Source organism: Urocampus carinirostris, chromosome 3, assembly GCF_059441175.1.
Source record: "Urocampus carinirostris isolate Australia breed hairy pipefish chromosome 3, RoL_Ucar_1.0, whole genome shotgun sequence".
NCBI lineage: Eukaryota > Metazoa > Chordata > Actinopteri > Syngnathiformes > Syngnathidae > Urocampus > Urocampus carinirostris.
In genome coordinates this window covers 57372532-57389779 of record NC_142351.1, presented here as the reverse complement: position 1 = coordinate 57389779, position 17248 = coordinate 57372532, and the positions used below count along the sequence as shown (strand labels likewise).

General features: G+C 37.0%; 1 protein-coding gene across 16 annotated transcripts in view; it reads right to left on the bottom strand.

The window, feature by feature from the left end:
• LOC148370233 (inositol polyphosphate-4-phosphatase type I A-like) overlaps positions 1-17248 on the bottom strand; it is a 46592-nt gene that overhangs the window by 2999 nt on the left and 26345 nt on the right. For 8 of the 16 annotated variants that reach the window (XM_088332644.1, XM_088332655.1, XM_088332650.1 and 5 more), the window contains 4 exons: positions 15205-15302; positions 15006-15118; positions 12134-12288; positions 7449-9447 (listed from right to left, as the gene is read on the bottom strand). In XM_088332644.1, the coding sequence (XP_088188770.1) occupies positions 9267-9447; positions 12134-12288; positions 15006-15118; positions 15205-15302 (547 nt within the window). In that variant the 3' untranslated portion in view covers positions 7449-9266. Of the gene's footprint in view, positions 1-6407; positions 6843-7448; positions 9448-12133; positions 12289-15005; positions 15119-15204; positions 15303-17248 lie in introns of those variants that run through there. The other 8 variants (XM_088332649.1, XM_088332648.1, XM_088332660.1 and 5 more) reach the window with 3 other exon arrangements.

The window sequence follows — 17248 nt, the reverse complement described above, 5'->3', positions numbered from 1 at the left end:
CGACTGATATAGAATAGAATAGAATTTACTTTTATTGTCATTCTTTGTAACCATGCACACAGAACAAAATGTCGATACACCTGACCCGTACAGTTAAACTGTAGCGAGCCGATGCAGCCGCAGCCCAACAGGGCTGCCGCCATTTTAGACCCAACTGCTGTGTTGGGAGTCATTAGGTGACCAAACCCCCCAATTCCAACCCTTAATGCCAAGTGCCAAGCAGGGAGGCAATGAGTACCAATGTTGTAAGTCATTATTTTCATGTTATTTCATTACTTCATATGGCGGTTCAGGAGGTATAACGCTCGTCTTGGGATCAAGAGGTAGTCGATTCGATTCCCGGCTCCTCCGTGTTATATGTCGAAATGTCCTTGGGCAGGACACCGAATCCCTAATGCCCCCAATAAGCAGGTCGGCGCCTTGCATGGCTGACTCCCTATTGGTGTGCGAGTGTGTGTGTGTGAATGGGTAAGTGTACATTGTAAACCGCCTTGGTCTTCATTGACTCGAAAAGTGCTATATAAATGCAGACCATTTACCATTCATAAATGTTTTTTGATGACTTGTTGGTTGCACTTATAACACAAGGCACTTTTCTGTTAGTTTTGCGACGTTTTCATATAGGGTAGTCAGGCACTTTGGGCAGCTCCACGCGTGGATGGGTTTTGAGTGCGTGTGTGTGGACTAAATGAGACAGCAAATAGATAGCGGCGCGACCAGACATGGCGAATATAACCAAAGCTAATGCAAACAAGGGAAAAAAATGAAAAGCGTTAAAACTAACCCACACCAGACTTCACTATTGCCCCCTGTAGTGTGCAACATGAAAATGCTTTTAAATATAAATTTAATCTTGCAAAGTAATGTTTATTATACAAATTATGCATGCAATCTGATTCAATTTTTCTGTAGCTGTAACGGAATACAACTACATATTTTTGTATCCTGATTCCGTTACTCCCCAAGCCTGGGTTCCAGGCAGCCAATTTCAACACGTTGACTATTCATCCATAAGCACGGTGGTTAATTAAAAGGTGCTGTTTGGAATGTGGACATTGTTTTACTCGCTGGTGCCATCTTCTGGCTGAGGTCAGTATTGCAGCCTCTGTCGAGCTCCTTTTGTGGCGCATGCAAGTATGTGCATTTCTTTGACGCGCTCGAATAAACTCTTCTTTTTTTTATCTTTTTGGGTGTTTGAGTTGGCGTTAGGACTGTACTTCTCACTTTCACCATTTCCAGGCTACACTAACAAAAACGCGTGAACAAGCAAGAAGTCCCTCCTCCACCTTTCACACCCAAATCCTGCTTCCGGATGTGTTTTTCGTCCTGAACAGCATTGGTAGAAGATAAAAGCAGAAAGAAAATTATAAAGGCTTTTTGAACTACAAGAGTATTATTAACACCTGCTTAATAGAGAAAACATTCTATTTCCAAAACTTTAAGGACACTTCAAATGACCCATCCTCCCTTTGACTTCAAATGAATACGAATGACAAATTTAAGTTATGTCATCTTACATGCAAAAATCAAGCACAGAGGCAAAAGCCGTAATTTGGACACATTAAACCAAGCAGGTCAACTTAAAGTTGTTTTACCTCTAGATGTCGGTGCATTCTGTGGTGCCACCAAAAACCAGTGGTAAAAGCACAACAGAGAAAACAAAATACGGAGACTCCACGTTACCACAAGGAACCTTCTTATTTTTGATAAGCAGGAAAAAAAAAAGAAAAAAGAAAAGGAAAAAATGAAAAAAAAAAACAAGACAAAAGGAACAACTCGAGAAAAAAAGAAGGAAAAATTAAAAAAGGACAGAAAGAAAAAAAGGGATGAACAAAGAAAAAAGGAAAGAGGAAAAAAATAAAAGATATAAGACAGAGTAAAAAAAAAAAAAAAAAAAAAAAAAAAAAAAAGGAAATTAAAAATAAAAAGGGAAAAAATAAATGATTTTTTTTTGTCTTTTTCCTCTTTAATTCCTTCCTTTTCTTTCTTTCCTTTTTTGCCTATTTTCTTATTTCTTCTTACCTATTTTTTATTCCTTATTAAAAAAATTATAATTCTGCCTGGCTGGGTAAAATTTAAAAGGGGTGATTTTTGCTCACTTTCATTCTTCGTAGACTTTAGTCTCACACTCGGAATTTATTTTTGGTTGCACTACACATTGCAGCGACATTTAGAGGAAAAATCTAAAACACTGTCCCTTTAAGGACATCAGAATTTTTTTATCAGCGCGTTTTTTGTGGAAAACCCCATTTGACCCGACCTCACCAGGAACCTATCTTCGGCGGCCCCCGACTCAATTGAGATTGAGACCCCTGCTTTAGAGGGAGACATGCTAATTGACTGACATTGTTTTATGTCTGCCAAAACAGGATGATGCCCGCCTCAAAATACAGGCTCGCAAACCAATTCAACACAAAATGGATGGATGAATGAATAGAGATATTATTCTGAATGCAATATCTCTTAACTCTAATAAATTGTTACTATCTACCCCAGTAATTTTTTTTTACTTTTTACTATTAACTCATGAAAATGCCAGACGATTCTCCCAAATGGGAAGAGCCAACCATTTTTAGCCATTTTGACTCATTTTTAAAGGCCTGTAGAAAAACTTGGTTCTATAGCTATATAGGCATTGGACAGATCAAATGAAAGCTTCAACCCTCGTCTTTCATAAGAAAAAAAGGATGTTTCAAGCTTTTACTATTTTTTTAGTAAACAGCAGTGTTTTTTTTGTATTTGTGATACCTCAAATATCTAAACAATGCTTTCCATAAACACAAGGGCACTTTCCTTCAAAATAATATTTTATTGGAAAAACTTAACTTCTGCATGAACTTTGCGAGAACTTTTCAGTGCCCAAAGTTTCTGGTGACTTGACTAACATGATTTTGTTTACCTTGCCAATTGCGTTCCCGAGGACGTGCACGAAACATCATCTCTTTCTACTCCGGCGATGACAAGGGGACTTTGTTGTCTTTTTAGACAGAAAAAGTTCTGTTGAAGTGTCTGTCATTATCCATATATTCATTTTTCTCATCACGCCAATTCACCACCCCTATTCTATAGGTGGCCGTATAGACTCTCAATTGCTGGATACAGGAAGCAAAACAAGGAAGTGAGGGCTTCCTCAATGTGTGGACAAATATCTGATCAATACCACTTCTGACATCTAATAGTGATTTTTCCTACTGAAATAATTCCAAGAGGCTTGATACTCACTGATGAGCTGCACCAAAGCCTTTATGACAATAAAAAAAATAAATAAATAAATAAAAAATTAAAAAACACATTTTCATATTTTGGCACTCAGGGACAATGCAAGTGAAAATGCATTTATATGCTATGACACCAAACGAGTTAATATGGGCGGCACAGTGGACGACTGGTTAGCACGACCGCCACACAGTCTGGAGGTCTCGGTTTCAATTCCAGCTACCTGCCTCTATGAGGGTAGTTTGTATGTTGTCCAGGCACTCCGGTTTCCTCCTACATACCAAAAACATACTTGGCTCTGTGTTTGGCTGGCAACCAGTCCAGGATGTCCCTTGCCTCTTACATGATTTTAGATGTTACCCCTGCGACCTTAGTAAGGATAAGCTGTTTGGAAAACAAACATCTGTTGATATCAATGCGCCTGTTGGGAAGATTGTAGAAAATTGATTACACCCAGGGCATAAAAAGAAGCTTCCAAAATTGTGTGACAACACACTTTTGTGTGGAGTTCTAGTTTGGATCCATTTCATGTTTCGTCATGTCTCGAAGTAAAGACAACAAAGCCAAAAAACAGTTCAAGAAGAGGATTGTTTGTACGCCTTTTCAATGTGTCAATCAATAAAACTATTTTGTTGACATTTTTGTTCATTTATCTCAGACTGTAAGGAAAATTCTGGAATGAAACAGTCATATGTTCAAAACAGTTGATAAAAATCTGACGGGTTGAAAAAAAGCAACACATTTTCGCAAATTGAAATTTCATGTCCTTTTTCCACTCCTCTCTTAAGAAACCAGTTTCCTGGAAAAATATGGAGATTTGCTGTGAATATGTTTATGACTTGGAATAACCTTGAAATAAGAAAAATATTACAGCACAGGCCAAAATACTATTATTTTAAGTTGAAATACTCTTAAACATTGAATAATAATAACTCTTTATACTCAAATTGATTTTGTGTGAACAGTGCTTTGGGGAAAAACTCAAATGTCTTAAAGTATTTGAATTTCATAAAAAATTATAGACCCCTTTCTGTGTAGGTAAACAAGTGTGACGTAGCCAAGCACGCAGCACATTGTTGAGGACGAATGGCGGAATTCGTGTCAGTTTATAACAGCCGATTGACCTAAAAAGCAAATAAAATGGACGAAAAAGGTTGCTCAGTTGACCAGTTTATATTTACAGTAGCTTAGTTAACACATAAGTTAAATCTTAGGAGAATTAACTTCCCTTGGCTTGCATCCACCTGGGATCAATAATAATAATAATAACAAAAATTAATCAATAATAATCATTATTAAGAGTAAAAAATATATATTATTATTAAATATATATCATATCAAATATAGATTACTAATAATGTTAAAACTGTTATTGTCATTGTTATCATGATTATTATAAGAGCTCTTCTCGCTAGCACCAGTAGTAGCAAACTTTATGTAGTAGGCATTGGCAGGAAACACTTAACTTATCCTGCTTACACTTAATAAGGTATTCGGCATTCAAGTAAATCTAAATGATATGGACACGATAACTACCAGATGTGAAATGGACACCGCAAAAGCGGCCATGGCAAATTATGTCTTCGGTCCAGTTAGTTATTTTAATGGCTTGACGCCATAGGCTCCCTACGGTGCTTTTGAAAAAGCCTGTTTCCCCTGGGAAAATAAAACAATCAGTGCACCTACACACAACAGCATGTTGTTTTCGTAAATTGCGACTCAAAAAAAACGCAATTTAACATAAATATCTTCTCTTGCCACATTCAAACCCATATTTCTACTTGAGCTGTTTTGTGTGAATAATGCAGATCCGTTGATGATCAATGCTGGAAAGGGGTCTATACTAGAAGGCTGTAAGCAATGTTCCCTCTAAACTGCGCGAGTGGGCAAATGCGCACTACTCAGACCTTCTGAGCTCATACAAAAATGAATCCAGGGCATAAAAATCTGGGCTCGAAATTGCAAAATAATTCCCAGGCAAATTCATTCAGAATTACCGTATATGCGGGTAAAAATAACGCGGGTTCCCTCTGTGAGTTTTAAACGTGTTATTTTGAAGTCAATATCGACAAAAGACCGAGTAAACAAAAGTAAAGACGCTTTTGAGCCGGAGCTGGAGAGAGGATGGTGGGAGTGGGGTAATTGAGGAGCCTGGCACGGCCGTAATGAAAGACACGGTCCTCGCAGTTGATGCATCTTGTATGCAACTTTCAGTATGTTTCTGCCTTTGCTCAAGGTGTTAAACATGTTTCTTTCTGCTTGACCATGGTTATAAAACAACTTGACTTTTGCTTCTGTTGTATTGAAATGAAATGAAATGATCTGCATTTATATAGCGCTTTTCAAGTCAAGACTTCCCAAAGCGCTTTACAGTGTGCTTCACATTTCCCAATAGCGGCCGTGCAGCCATGTAAGGCGCTAACCTGCTTATTGGGGGCATTAGGGGTTCAGTGTCTTACCCAAGGACACTTCGACATGTAACACGGAGGAGCCGGGATTCGAACTGCGATCTCTTGATCCCAAGACGAGCGCTCTACCTCCTGAGCCACTGCCGCCCCTATTGTGAAACGTAACAGGAGTCTGACTTTTCACATCTACATGAAAAATTTGGTGTTTTTCTTGGGTTGAAGGCTGCAGAAAAAAATCGTGTTCCATTCAAATCATTGGCGACCGTAACAAGTTAATCTTTTTGCCAACACTACTTTCACTGAAACAGTGAGATTAAATACAGTTCTGTATTGTGCAACCAACTAAATTAATCCAAAATTGTTAGTATTACTTTACAAAAGATGGCAATCTCATGTAAAAGTCTCTGCAAAAACAATTGGCGCTTGTGTTCCGTGAAACCTTTCTAATAGTATGTTAGCCAATTCATTAATATGTGAAAAAATAATCTACCATTTCCGGAAACTCAGCAGAATGTAAATCGATTTGGCACAGGTACTGGACATGTTTGATTTGGTTGCCACACGCAGGATTGATGATGCTCACTGTTGTTTCAAACGATGCTCTCAGACTTTGTGTGATTGCTCAGGCCTGTGGAAGTTTAGGGGAACATCGGCTTTAAAACATAATCTGCAATATCAAAACCAAGAAATCTCAATGTTTCAGTTGATTTGACATAAATCCGGAATATATGACATTTTAGTTTTTTCGCGACATTACGGAAAATAAAGAACTTCATCACAATCTTTACATTTTCTGAGACCTTTATATTTTTGGTGGAATATCAGCACAACTGACAACATGTTTTTGGTGCTAAATTGCAGTTGTAGGTCATTGAATTCTGATGTTGCATATTATTTAAAGGTGAAACAAATATTACACGCACACACATGCACGACCATTGGAGACAATATGTCCATAAAGACTTCTACCATGAAGGCACTCTACAAGCAGTGAGATCAAAGCTCATCAGGAAAGCACGACTGATTGGATTCAATTTTGAAAGCTGATCTTTTTCTTTTTTTTACCATGAGGCAGTCGATTCAGGTCAGGTTTCTACCTTCCCATAGGTGCCATCCGGAGGCCGGTAGTGTCTGGGGAAGGCTTTGAGTTGCAGGCAGTGGAAGGCGTACTTTCTGGAGCCAACGTTCTTTACCGTGTTCTCACGCCTGCAGCCCTCGCTATTGAGAAAAAAAAACACATCGTGAGTCTCAAAATGATCCTGACTCTGTATCCTGAAAAAGGTAAAAACAGAAGCAATTACCAGAATATTAGATATAAAAAACTCCCCCCCCCAAAAAAAACTCCAAAAGCCGCTGCTGTTGGGTTGAATTAAACGAAAAACACGTTCCTCTTAGGAGGTTGAACATATTATCACAGATTGGATTTTGCAAGACTTGTTTGAAAAGACCTGACGAGGCATAAAAACCTGCTGAAGGTCCAGTTCAAAGTGTGTTTTAAACAACGTGTCAGGAAAAAAAACCCAACAACATTTGGAATATCAAAACTAGAAGGTAAGCATGGATTGAACATAAACAAACGCTGCCTGATTTCACAAGCATAAGATTCAACAACACAAATGAGTAGAATAAATTTAGTTTCTGGAATTAATCGGTTAAATACAAAGAACTGATCTAAATATTCATTTGAAAAAAAAAAACACACAGTGCCCCATCTTGGAGTAACAATATACACATCTTTATTGCATAAGCATCATAACCCTATATATGCGCTTATCAGATAAATATCATATCAAGGATTTCAATACAATATCTGTACAACAATAGTAGCTTCTTATAATGTCACATTTAATACATTGAAAATAAACCGTATATGTTTATTTTTTTAAAGTAAAAACAATGAAGTGTTATACAAAAATATAATCACACACAAATTGCTAAATAATAAAGCAACTATAATAAACTCTTGATATTGTAACATAGAACCTCATATAGAACTGAATTATGTTAAAACATGGTACCCAATTTGAATTGACCCAAATGAAAAAAAAATCTGATTATCATGAGTTTCCAACATACATTTTCGTTTGTATATTTAATAATATTTAAGTGACTGATGGAAATTGTATTGATTTTGTAAAGATTATCTTAGAATTTTCTGATTTCTGTGAGTGGCTTTTCACCATAATAAATAATTTAGTCCTCTATATGTCTCAGAGCTGATAGTTTGCCGGTAATTCTAAATATTTCTAAATCATAATTTGTGTGAATTTTCTTCAACTATGAGGTATTAAGTTTAAAAACAAAATCATTCTCTCTAGCATCAATACAACCCTTTTAATTACAAGAAGTGCAAGAGAAGAAAATGAATGATTTTTCAATGTGTATGCGACCCATGGGCACTTTTAGGATTCCAATAACCACGATAACCATAAGGAAAGATATCGCCATATCACGGTAATAAAATTAAAGCCATATAATATGATCCTATGCAATATTGCATCAGTTTAACACAATCTATTACACGATGAAACTCGACCTTGGTTTGAATGAAGAAATTGTTCTCGTTTTTAAAACTTTTGCCAGTAAAAGTTCAGCAAGTTGAACGATTACTGATGAGATAGTTTCAAAACAACGCTGAGTTGCTCAATTATCCTCACGGACACCGACATTACACAAATAATCTGAATTGGAGGTGTGTCTCACAAGTGAAGTTTTGTAGGTATTGATCAAATGTGCCGAGATTTTGTTTTGGTTTGCAACTCCGGGGCGTGCTATAGAGTAATTTTTTTCAGACTTGCATACGAACTTCAGAATACGAACATTTTCCTGACGAAATTGTAACATTCAGTGAGTTTTTTTCCCCGAGAAAAAAATCGCGGCTTTTTGGCAATGCTGTTGTTGGCCGATGCCTAGTTTGTAGAAATTCTGCTTGGTTCCAATGTGTATTATATTCCCATTTGCCAATAAAGTGGTACTTATACTTATTAATTCTATTGGTTTTAGCAAGTGGCTCTCTTTTTCGCTCCTCTTTTCGCAGAAACATAAACAATGTGCAATAGTGTAAATAAACTGGTGGCTGTAATCAATGACTTATTGGACTAAACCATTTGGCAATTTAATGCAGGTCGTTTCAAGGGTCTCAACCTCGCTGATTAACCACGCAGGAAGGACGCTGTTAGTTTGTACCTGCGCGACCCTTTAGTGGTAGCGTCACTGACTCTGGAATCTGAAAAACTGATCGCGTAACAAGTAAGATTTTAGTCAGATGTGAACTTCGGATACTGAAACATTAGTGAGACGCGGTACCACTGTAGTTTTTCAATAACATGCTACGCAAAAAACTATTAACCTCACGTCATAATTTTCTGTCGATCATCCAACCAGATTCTCAAAACAGGGGCACAACATTGATTATGACCACATGGAAAGTAACCAGTTTACCATTAAATTACTTATTCATGTGAATCAGGTTTGTAAAATCGACAGGAAACACTTGAAATACATGAGGCATTGGTTGTGCAATTCGTGCAACAGATTTAGCACAGGACAATTGATATTAGTCCAAAACCACAACACCGTGGACTAAGCATTGCCATCACAATATTTCAGCCCGGGAGCGCAGGGCAAGGGTTTCTCAGAAAATCAGTTGCAGCGGAGTCTCGCCAAGATAAACGTAAAGCTGAGGAAGATCCAAGCGACCAGGAGGTTGGGAATAAGGGCCAGCAGTGGCAGCGAATACAAAAGGCAGGGGTCCATGCGGAAGTCACGCACCGGCAGTAGGCCGCTCAGATTCTTCTGGATCACAACATCCCTTGTCCCAATGCTGGGGTGGAGAGGGCAGCACAGGTCAAAGGGCCGCCGATCATGAAAAAGTGTAGGAAGGTTGAGGGTAGAAGGAGACAGAAGGAGCAAGAAAGACAAGGAGGGGACGCCAAAATAAACAGACAAGTGATGCAATAACACCCAATGTCATAAAAGTAACATGAATGCCCAGAGAGATGTGCCAAAATAAATGAGTCACATGATAGGATAGGAAACAGGAAGTGGGGGAAGAAGAAAGAGATAAATTAGCTGAAAATTCATATGAATATAAGTAAATGTAAATATGTTGTACTTAAGAGCGGGCAATATACTGATATGAGGTTGTTGGGGACTAAAGATTGTGTGCTTAAAAAAAAGTAGATTGCTGGATGGTCTATGGGACTATGCTATTCAATTCCGGCAGCCCCTGGCCTAGATTTAGCTAGTATTTTCGTTAACACAGCTGCTAACTGCATTGGCTAATTGCATTGCTTTGGTAGCTAGCTTTGCTTTAACCATTAGCTACACGTTTTAGGATAATGGTGAATAAATGAGCACATAATTCGATTTAAAAAACCCTAAATACTAATGCAAATGTAATAAGTTTATAGTTAAGTAGAAATTGAAAATAAGGAGAGACAATATCAATGGACTTTTAACACACAAGATAAACAGGAGAGGACCCAAACCTCAGAAATTTCAACCTGTTCTACAGCCCTCACCTGAGCCCTTTTTTCTTATTCAATATGAAACCATAGCAAACTCGCCTTAATCAAAGAACAGAAACATGACTGGCCGATAGTGCCAACACAAAAGTAAGGTTTAATAGTAAAAATAACAAACTGCATCTCATGTAATCTCCTTTCCAAGTGTCCAATATTAAAAACAGAATAAAGTTATCAAAATACAAGCATTGTTGACACGCTAGCTGCTAAAGCTAGTGTATTTGCGTTAAAGCCTAATGTTAAACCATGCAAATTTTGATGGAAAAAAATTCACTTTTCAATTAAATTTCAATTAAACCCTGCCCAGAAATCAAATACATTTCTTAAAATGTTATATTTTTTTCTTTTAGTAACACATGAAATGAAAAGTGTGCTAATTAGTCACAATATTTTATTGCAATACAATCAAGATCATAATTTCGATTTAAAAAAAAAAACATTGCGATATTCTTGCCACATCGCCCTCTCCTAATTTACCGCTAGACTTAAAACCTTAAAGGTATTGGGGAAGAGTATGTAAGAGGCTAATGTTCATACAGTGAAGCTGTTTTTTTAAGCTTTGCGGATCATCCGGAAATGTGAGAACGGGAAAAATAAAATAAAAAAGATATGAGAGCAGTGTGTTGATGCACATTTGTAGCTGTAATTTTTATCTTCCTAATTTAAAATAAACGCAATATATGACACATCTTTCTGCTGAGTGTTGACTGTTCAATGTGTTATTGATAAAGCACAATAAAAAGTGGTAGTGCATAAGAAAGTAGAAAACAAGTGATGTTAATGGGCAGAATGAAATACAGAGATCCCTCGTTTGTCATGTCCTGCACGGTTGTCATGGCGCCCAGCTGGCCCCGCCCCTTGACACCGGCTGACCTGCATTTTCCTGATTACTCCTATGGGTACTTAAACGCGCCTTTTGGAACTGCCCTTTGCCAGATCATTGTTTACCCTTGTTGAAAACCTGTTCATGCCTATTTGATACCTGTTTGTTCTTGTTGTGCTTGTTGGACTTTGTTGCACTTCGGCGTAACATTCTGAGAGATTCCAGCAAGTTCTGTTTAATCCCGTTATATGCCTAGTCTGTAGTCTTGCCTGCATTTGAGCTTGCTTTGTTTTGTTTTTGGTCCGTTTGTGTGTTGGACAACTTTTCTTTCTCAATTAAAGAGACAGATCGTCTACGCAAATGAGTTCCAACTTCCTGATTCCCGACCCGTTTCATGACATCGTTTTTCCCGGTTAATGGGGACCAGAACCACCACGAAAATTGAAAATCCGTGAAGTAGTGTCTTTTATTTTGGGCGGCCTTCATTAGAGTGGACTTGCCGACTTTCAGAGAGAGAAAACTATTATTAAACAGTGTGAAGGGATACAGTATTTTATATTCGTTTTTTTTTTTTTCGTAAGAGCGCACATTCGTTAGAGGGACTTTCTAAAAGAAAGAAAGAAATAAAGAAAGAGAGAGAGAGAGAGAAATAGAAGAATGCAGAGCAGTTGTATGTTCACAAAACAGTATGAAAGATGCTATGATATGAGAGAGAGAGAGATGCATGGTTTAAGTGGCATAACTAAAGGAGCGCCACAAACTCTTCTCAGAGAGATGCATGGAAACGCAGACCAGGTGTATGTTCAAAATACAGTATGAAAGACGCTATGATATACATTGGCCAATCAGCATCTCAAGTCAAGGGGTGTGGGCCAATCTAGATTAATCTTGGCTGTCCGAAAAGTTCCTCGTGGAGCGGGAAGCATTCGGTTTTTTTTTAGTCAATCTTTCTTTTTCAATCTTTTTTTATGATTAATTTATCTTCCCGGAAAGGAGTGAAGCTGCAATAACTGAAGTGCGAAGTAGTGAGGGGTCTCTGTATTGAGATTGTGAATAACTGCCAATGGATCAGAATGAGTTAAAAAACAGAAAACACAATTCAAGTCATATGTCAAGCAATGAGGCTCAACACTCCTAAGGAAACCAAGTCCGTGTCTTACCTGCGCATGCAGTCCAGAGCTTGAGTGAAGACTTGCGGCGCCATGCCGTGTTCGTGCTGCAGGATCAGGCACTGCTCAAGGGTAACTGACATGGCCGTTCGGTCCTTTGCGCTTTTGCAGCTTGTGAAACGAACACCGTTGAGCCGCCGACATATCTGGGATCAGAAAAGCACTGATGGTTAGAGGCTTACGAAACGGAAAGTCTGACAGTACATCAGAATTTATTTCAATGGTATTTTCATATATTGTTTTTTTTTTGTACAACGTGCATGTTTTTGTTTTGTTTTTGTCCCCTAAAAACATTAAAGTGTGCGTTAAACATGAGGTTTTTAGTATGTCACTCTACTCGTCATTTGAAAAATATCGCGGCCCACAACTGTAAAACATTGAATGCAATGAATGAATCTTAACCAATAGATCACAAGTCATATGGATGACATACAAAAAGGCATTCAATTCTATCTTATCATCACACCTTATTCACAATACCATAGAGGAATGTTAAAGAATGGAGAAAACAGAAGGTTTTTCTGAAATACATGAATAAACACTAAAAAGGTTTGATGAGGTAAACAAATCTTTGGTGTATCTGATGAGGACTTTGAAGGAAATCAATTAATACATTGTAAATATTATGTTGTTATTGTATAATACTTTACATCGTCAATAAATAATTTTGATCTTGGCTGCACATGTTTATCACTTACAAAGCTTAGTTTAACATTTTTATACAAATTTTTAATCAAAAAATAGGGGAGCATGTAATACATTAATATGCTATATACTTTTCTCATTTTAATAAAAAAATGTTTCTGCCTTAGTGAAAAATATATTATGTAACTTAATGCAATTATTTATTTGTTCCGTGTTAGATTATTTTGCTAATTACAAGGATTGTATTACAAAAAAAATCAGTAAACTAAGTAGTAATACAAGAACAAGATTCATTTCAACCAAAAAAGTTATGTGCACATTAAATATATTTGTTTTTATTTTGAAAATCTCGAGCATCCCTTACTAAGTATCCAGTACTCCCAGAGAACAACTAACGGTGTCTGCAACAGTGGCCAAACCAGAAAATGCTCCCCCTCTAGTGGCCAGTTTCTAATTACAACTTGTGAATTAGACATTACAAGATAATAAATTAATATTAATTTCAGGAGCTTTTAGTCAAACACATAATACAGTATTAGAATTTAACAAAGATCTTTTAAAGAACTATTGTTTATTATTTAGCACCTCCTTATGGTAAATATATATATATATATATATATATATATATATAAATATATATTAAAAATACATTAGCTAGCACAGTGTTTTTCAACCTTTTTTGAGCCAGGGCACGTTTTTTACATTAGAAATGTTTTGCGGCACACCACTAACGAAAATCTTATAAAATGACACTGAACAGTATGTTTAATTACAATATAATTTATATTACCGCCAGTTTTTACAGCACAGACACTTGACAATGACAAAATATTTGCAGAAAATGATTCATAAATGTTTTATAACATTTTAAAATGTGACATGGGATAATTTCTCACGGCACACCTGACGATCTCTCGCGACACACTAGTGTGCCACGGCACAGTGGTTGAAAATCACTGAACTAGCATATGAACATGCATTTTGAATACTCGTAGGTTAAGAAATTTGCAATTGCTGCAAAAATTTACTTCTACTGCAAAAAAATACTTTGAGTCTCAGTGGTTTGTATTTTTAGCACTTGATTTATGTTGCACTAAACAATACAGCAATGTTTAGTGTTCAAATAATACACACTTGTCCCCTCAAAAATGTCAGTAATCTTATGGGGGTAGGAGGACATTTTTTGTACTCATGGTAATGGTTTCGATGACAACTCAAGAGTTGAGTATTGCTATCATACTGAAAATAGTGATATCAAACATCTCTATCACTTTTAAAGTAACGGAAATAGTTACTTTCCTTAGTAACCAGTGACTTTTCAAACTTAGCATTAGCCAAAATCAACCACTGGGTATTTGATTGACAAGACATGTTCCTACATTTTATTATCCTTTTATCTTATCCACATACAGTTATCCCCTGCTACATCCTGCTTCGCCGCCTCAGTGCTTCACAGATTGAAAATCTTGTTTTGAACATAAAAGAAAAATGGATGCGCAATCGTAGAGCACATTTTTTCCCCGTTCAGGCCACTGAAGTGTGTCATGGTGGCCTGCCTAAAATGAACTTTACTGAGTGGCCGCGATCCAATATCCCACTCAACTATTTCTATGAGTAGAGGCCACGAGAGAAAATTGGTCTCATGTGTGCCAGTTCTTTTTTTCATTTTTCTAACTAAAATGAACAGCACCCGTGCAGCCGGGATCCCTTATCCTCAAGCTTATATTACTGCGAGTCGTGACTGGCAGAAGGTAATTGTCGGGAGATGTGCCGTTCTGGCCCTCCTAAAATGAAATGCACGGTTGTAGCCATGGTCCATTATATCCTGCGGACTACTGCTTTCAAAGAGATATTTTTTTTGCATCTGAAGCATGTCATTGTGACTTGCCTAAAATGAACTGTATAGTTGTGGCCGCAATCCATTATCCCAAGTCGACTATTGTTGAGAAAAAGGGCCAGGAGAGCAAATTTCCCTCATGCACAGCAGCTTTTTTCCATTCTTTCCAACTAAAACGGACAGCACCCCAGTGACTGCGATCCATTATGCTCCATAGTCTACTAAAGTGAGTATGTTAAAAAATGAGGAGGGCGGGTCGACTTTGTGGATTTTTGCATATTATGCGGGGTTCTGGTCCCCATTTACCGCAATAAATGAGGGATTCTATTGTTAAAGTCTTGCAAGGTGAAGCTAAATCGACTATCTTTTGATGACGATTACCTCGGCCGCCTGCCACAGGATGTCCACATTCTTGTTTTTTCTCGCTTCCACGTTCTTCGCCAGAAACCGGAGGAGCTCTGGAAGACAGGTCTGAGAAGATGATCTCGGCAGGCCTGCGAACCGAAAGGCATTTAATTAATGTCACCATGGACTTGCTGGTTTGTGTGAGACTTTTCTAAATGTTCAGCTGAACTCTTACAATCCTCAGCAAGGACTTCTTTAAACTGTTCATAGTACAAATTGAGCCTCGTCAAACTCTCTGTGTTGATGAGCTCCTGGAGTGATGTGTCTCCAAACCTGAAACAATATAACACATTCTAGACCAAAGTAATGTAACATCAGTTATTAGGTATGTAAACTCTAAAAACACCAAATTTAAATAAATTTCAAAGTGTGCTTTATGTATTGCAGAATATGGTAGATACAAATGCAAAGAGTATTTGTAAGCGTGAATTACAACATGATGGTTCACAGTATACTACCTAATTTGTGCAATGATTGATCAATCGAGAAACATCGCGGACCAGAATTTCAAAATATTGTATGCAACGGGATTTGATGGTGAGAGCGCAGAAGCTTGACCACTAGACTACCAGTGGAACAAATGTAAGGGATTGAAGCAAACAGAAAGTAAAAAAAAAAAAACTATACAAACTCTTACGTACGTATACATATTAGACCGAAACATTATTGACACACACATGAAAAGTGGAGGGACTGTTTAACCTATCAGAATGCACAAAATAATGTACGGTAAAAATTTGTGTTATGAGCCGCAACCCTTTTCCTAAGCTTTCAACCCAGCGGCTTATGCAATGATGCGGCTAATTTATGCATTTTTTTCAAACGGCCACCAGAGACGTCCGAGCCGTAAAGATAAAAGTGAGACACATGGAACATATGTGTCTAGGAAGACGCAAGTTTAATGTAACTTTGCGCTTCGTGCATGAATAAAACTAGCATGATCAAATCCTCATCATGGAAAAGGTGTCAATCGAAAGAGAAGCGCTTGCTACCATTAGGGGAAAAATTTACGAGTCTGTTTATTTGTAACCAGAAATAATGTGGTGAAAGGAACGGATTACAAGAAGCAACGTCCGACTAAGCAGATATTTTTATTATTGGCATTCTTGTGTGTTTTTGAGGAAATATTTTACACAGTTGAATTCTTTGGATTTTCTTTGATGTAACACAGCTATTTTCACGGACATTCAAGAAGTTGAAGATGTCCAAGGGTACGGAATGGTGAGTTACCTCGGTTTTAAAGTTTTCAGGTATCTTGTTTCAGACTGATCGTGAGGTTTCTCTGATGAGCATTCAGTATTTTGAAATGGTGATCATATCTTGAATCCCAAGAGTTTAAACTTTCCAATTGTATGTGGCATGACATATTTAAGTGACTTGCGACATGTATTTGTTTCTCAAAAATCCAGCGGTTAAGGTGTTAGTGTACTGTATATTATTAAAACTCTTTCTGTGTACCCTCTTTCTTGGTAAATATGAAATGAAATGAAATAATCTGCATTTATATAGCGCTTTTCAAGTCAATGACTTCCCAAAGCGCTTTAATATCTCATGTTTTAATGAAGGCGCGTGAGGCTTATAATCAAGTGTGGCTTATGTATGTACCAAATGTTTTTTTTTCTTTAAAAATGTACTGGGTGCACCTTATGATCTAAAGTTACGGTATTCTTATACTTTCTGTACTATCTTGTCAACTACTTCATGGTAAAATATGTAAAATAGCAAACAATGTTATTCGTATCTGAAAAACCTAAAACACATAGACAACATTTTAAAATTTGCAAAATTATCTAACCTCTTTCACTAAAAAAGTTTGCCCTATTGGGGTGAGAAAACGCAAATTTTAACGTATTCTTTTTGTCCTATCTTGCCAACTAATTCATGTTAGAATTTAAAAAAAACACTTCTACAATATTATTATTTTATTTATAGAGTAAAGGAGACAAAAAGAAAACCAGATTAAGATTAGATAAATGATTTACCATGTATCAAATAATAAAATTATAACAAAAAATATTACCGCAGAAAAAAACTGTAGAATTAGAAAAAAAACAATGATCCATAATGTCTACAGTATATATGGGGCACAATTGTAGGTATCATTGTGAATTTATGTTTAAAAAAGGAAATTACTACCTTTTATTTAAAAACGAAAGGCCTTCCAAACACATCATGTGCAGTTTGATTCTATGGATTGTCCTTGATGTAACAAAGCCATT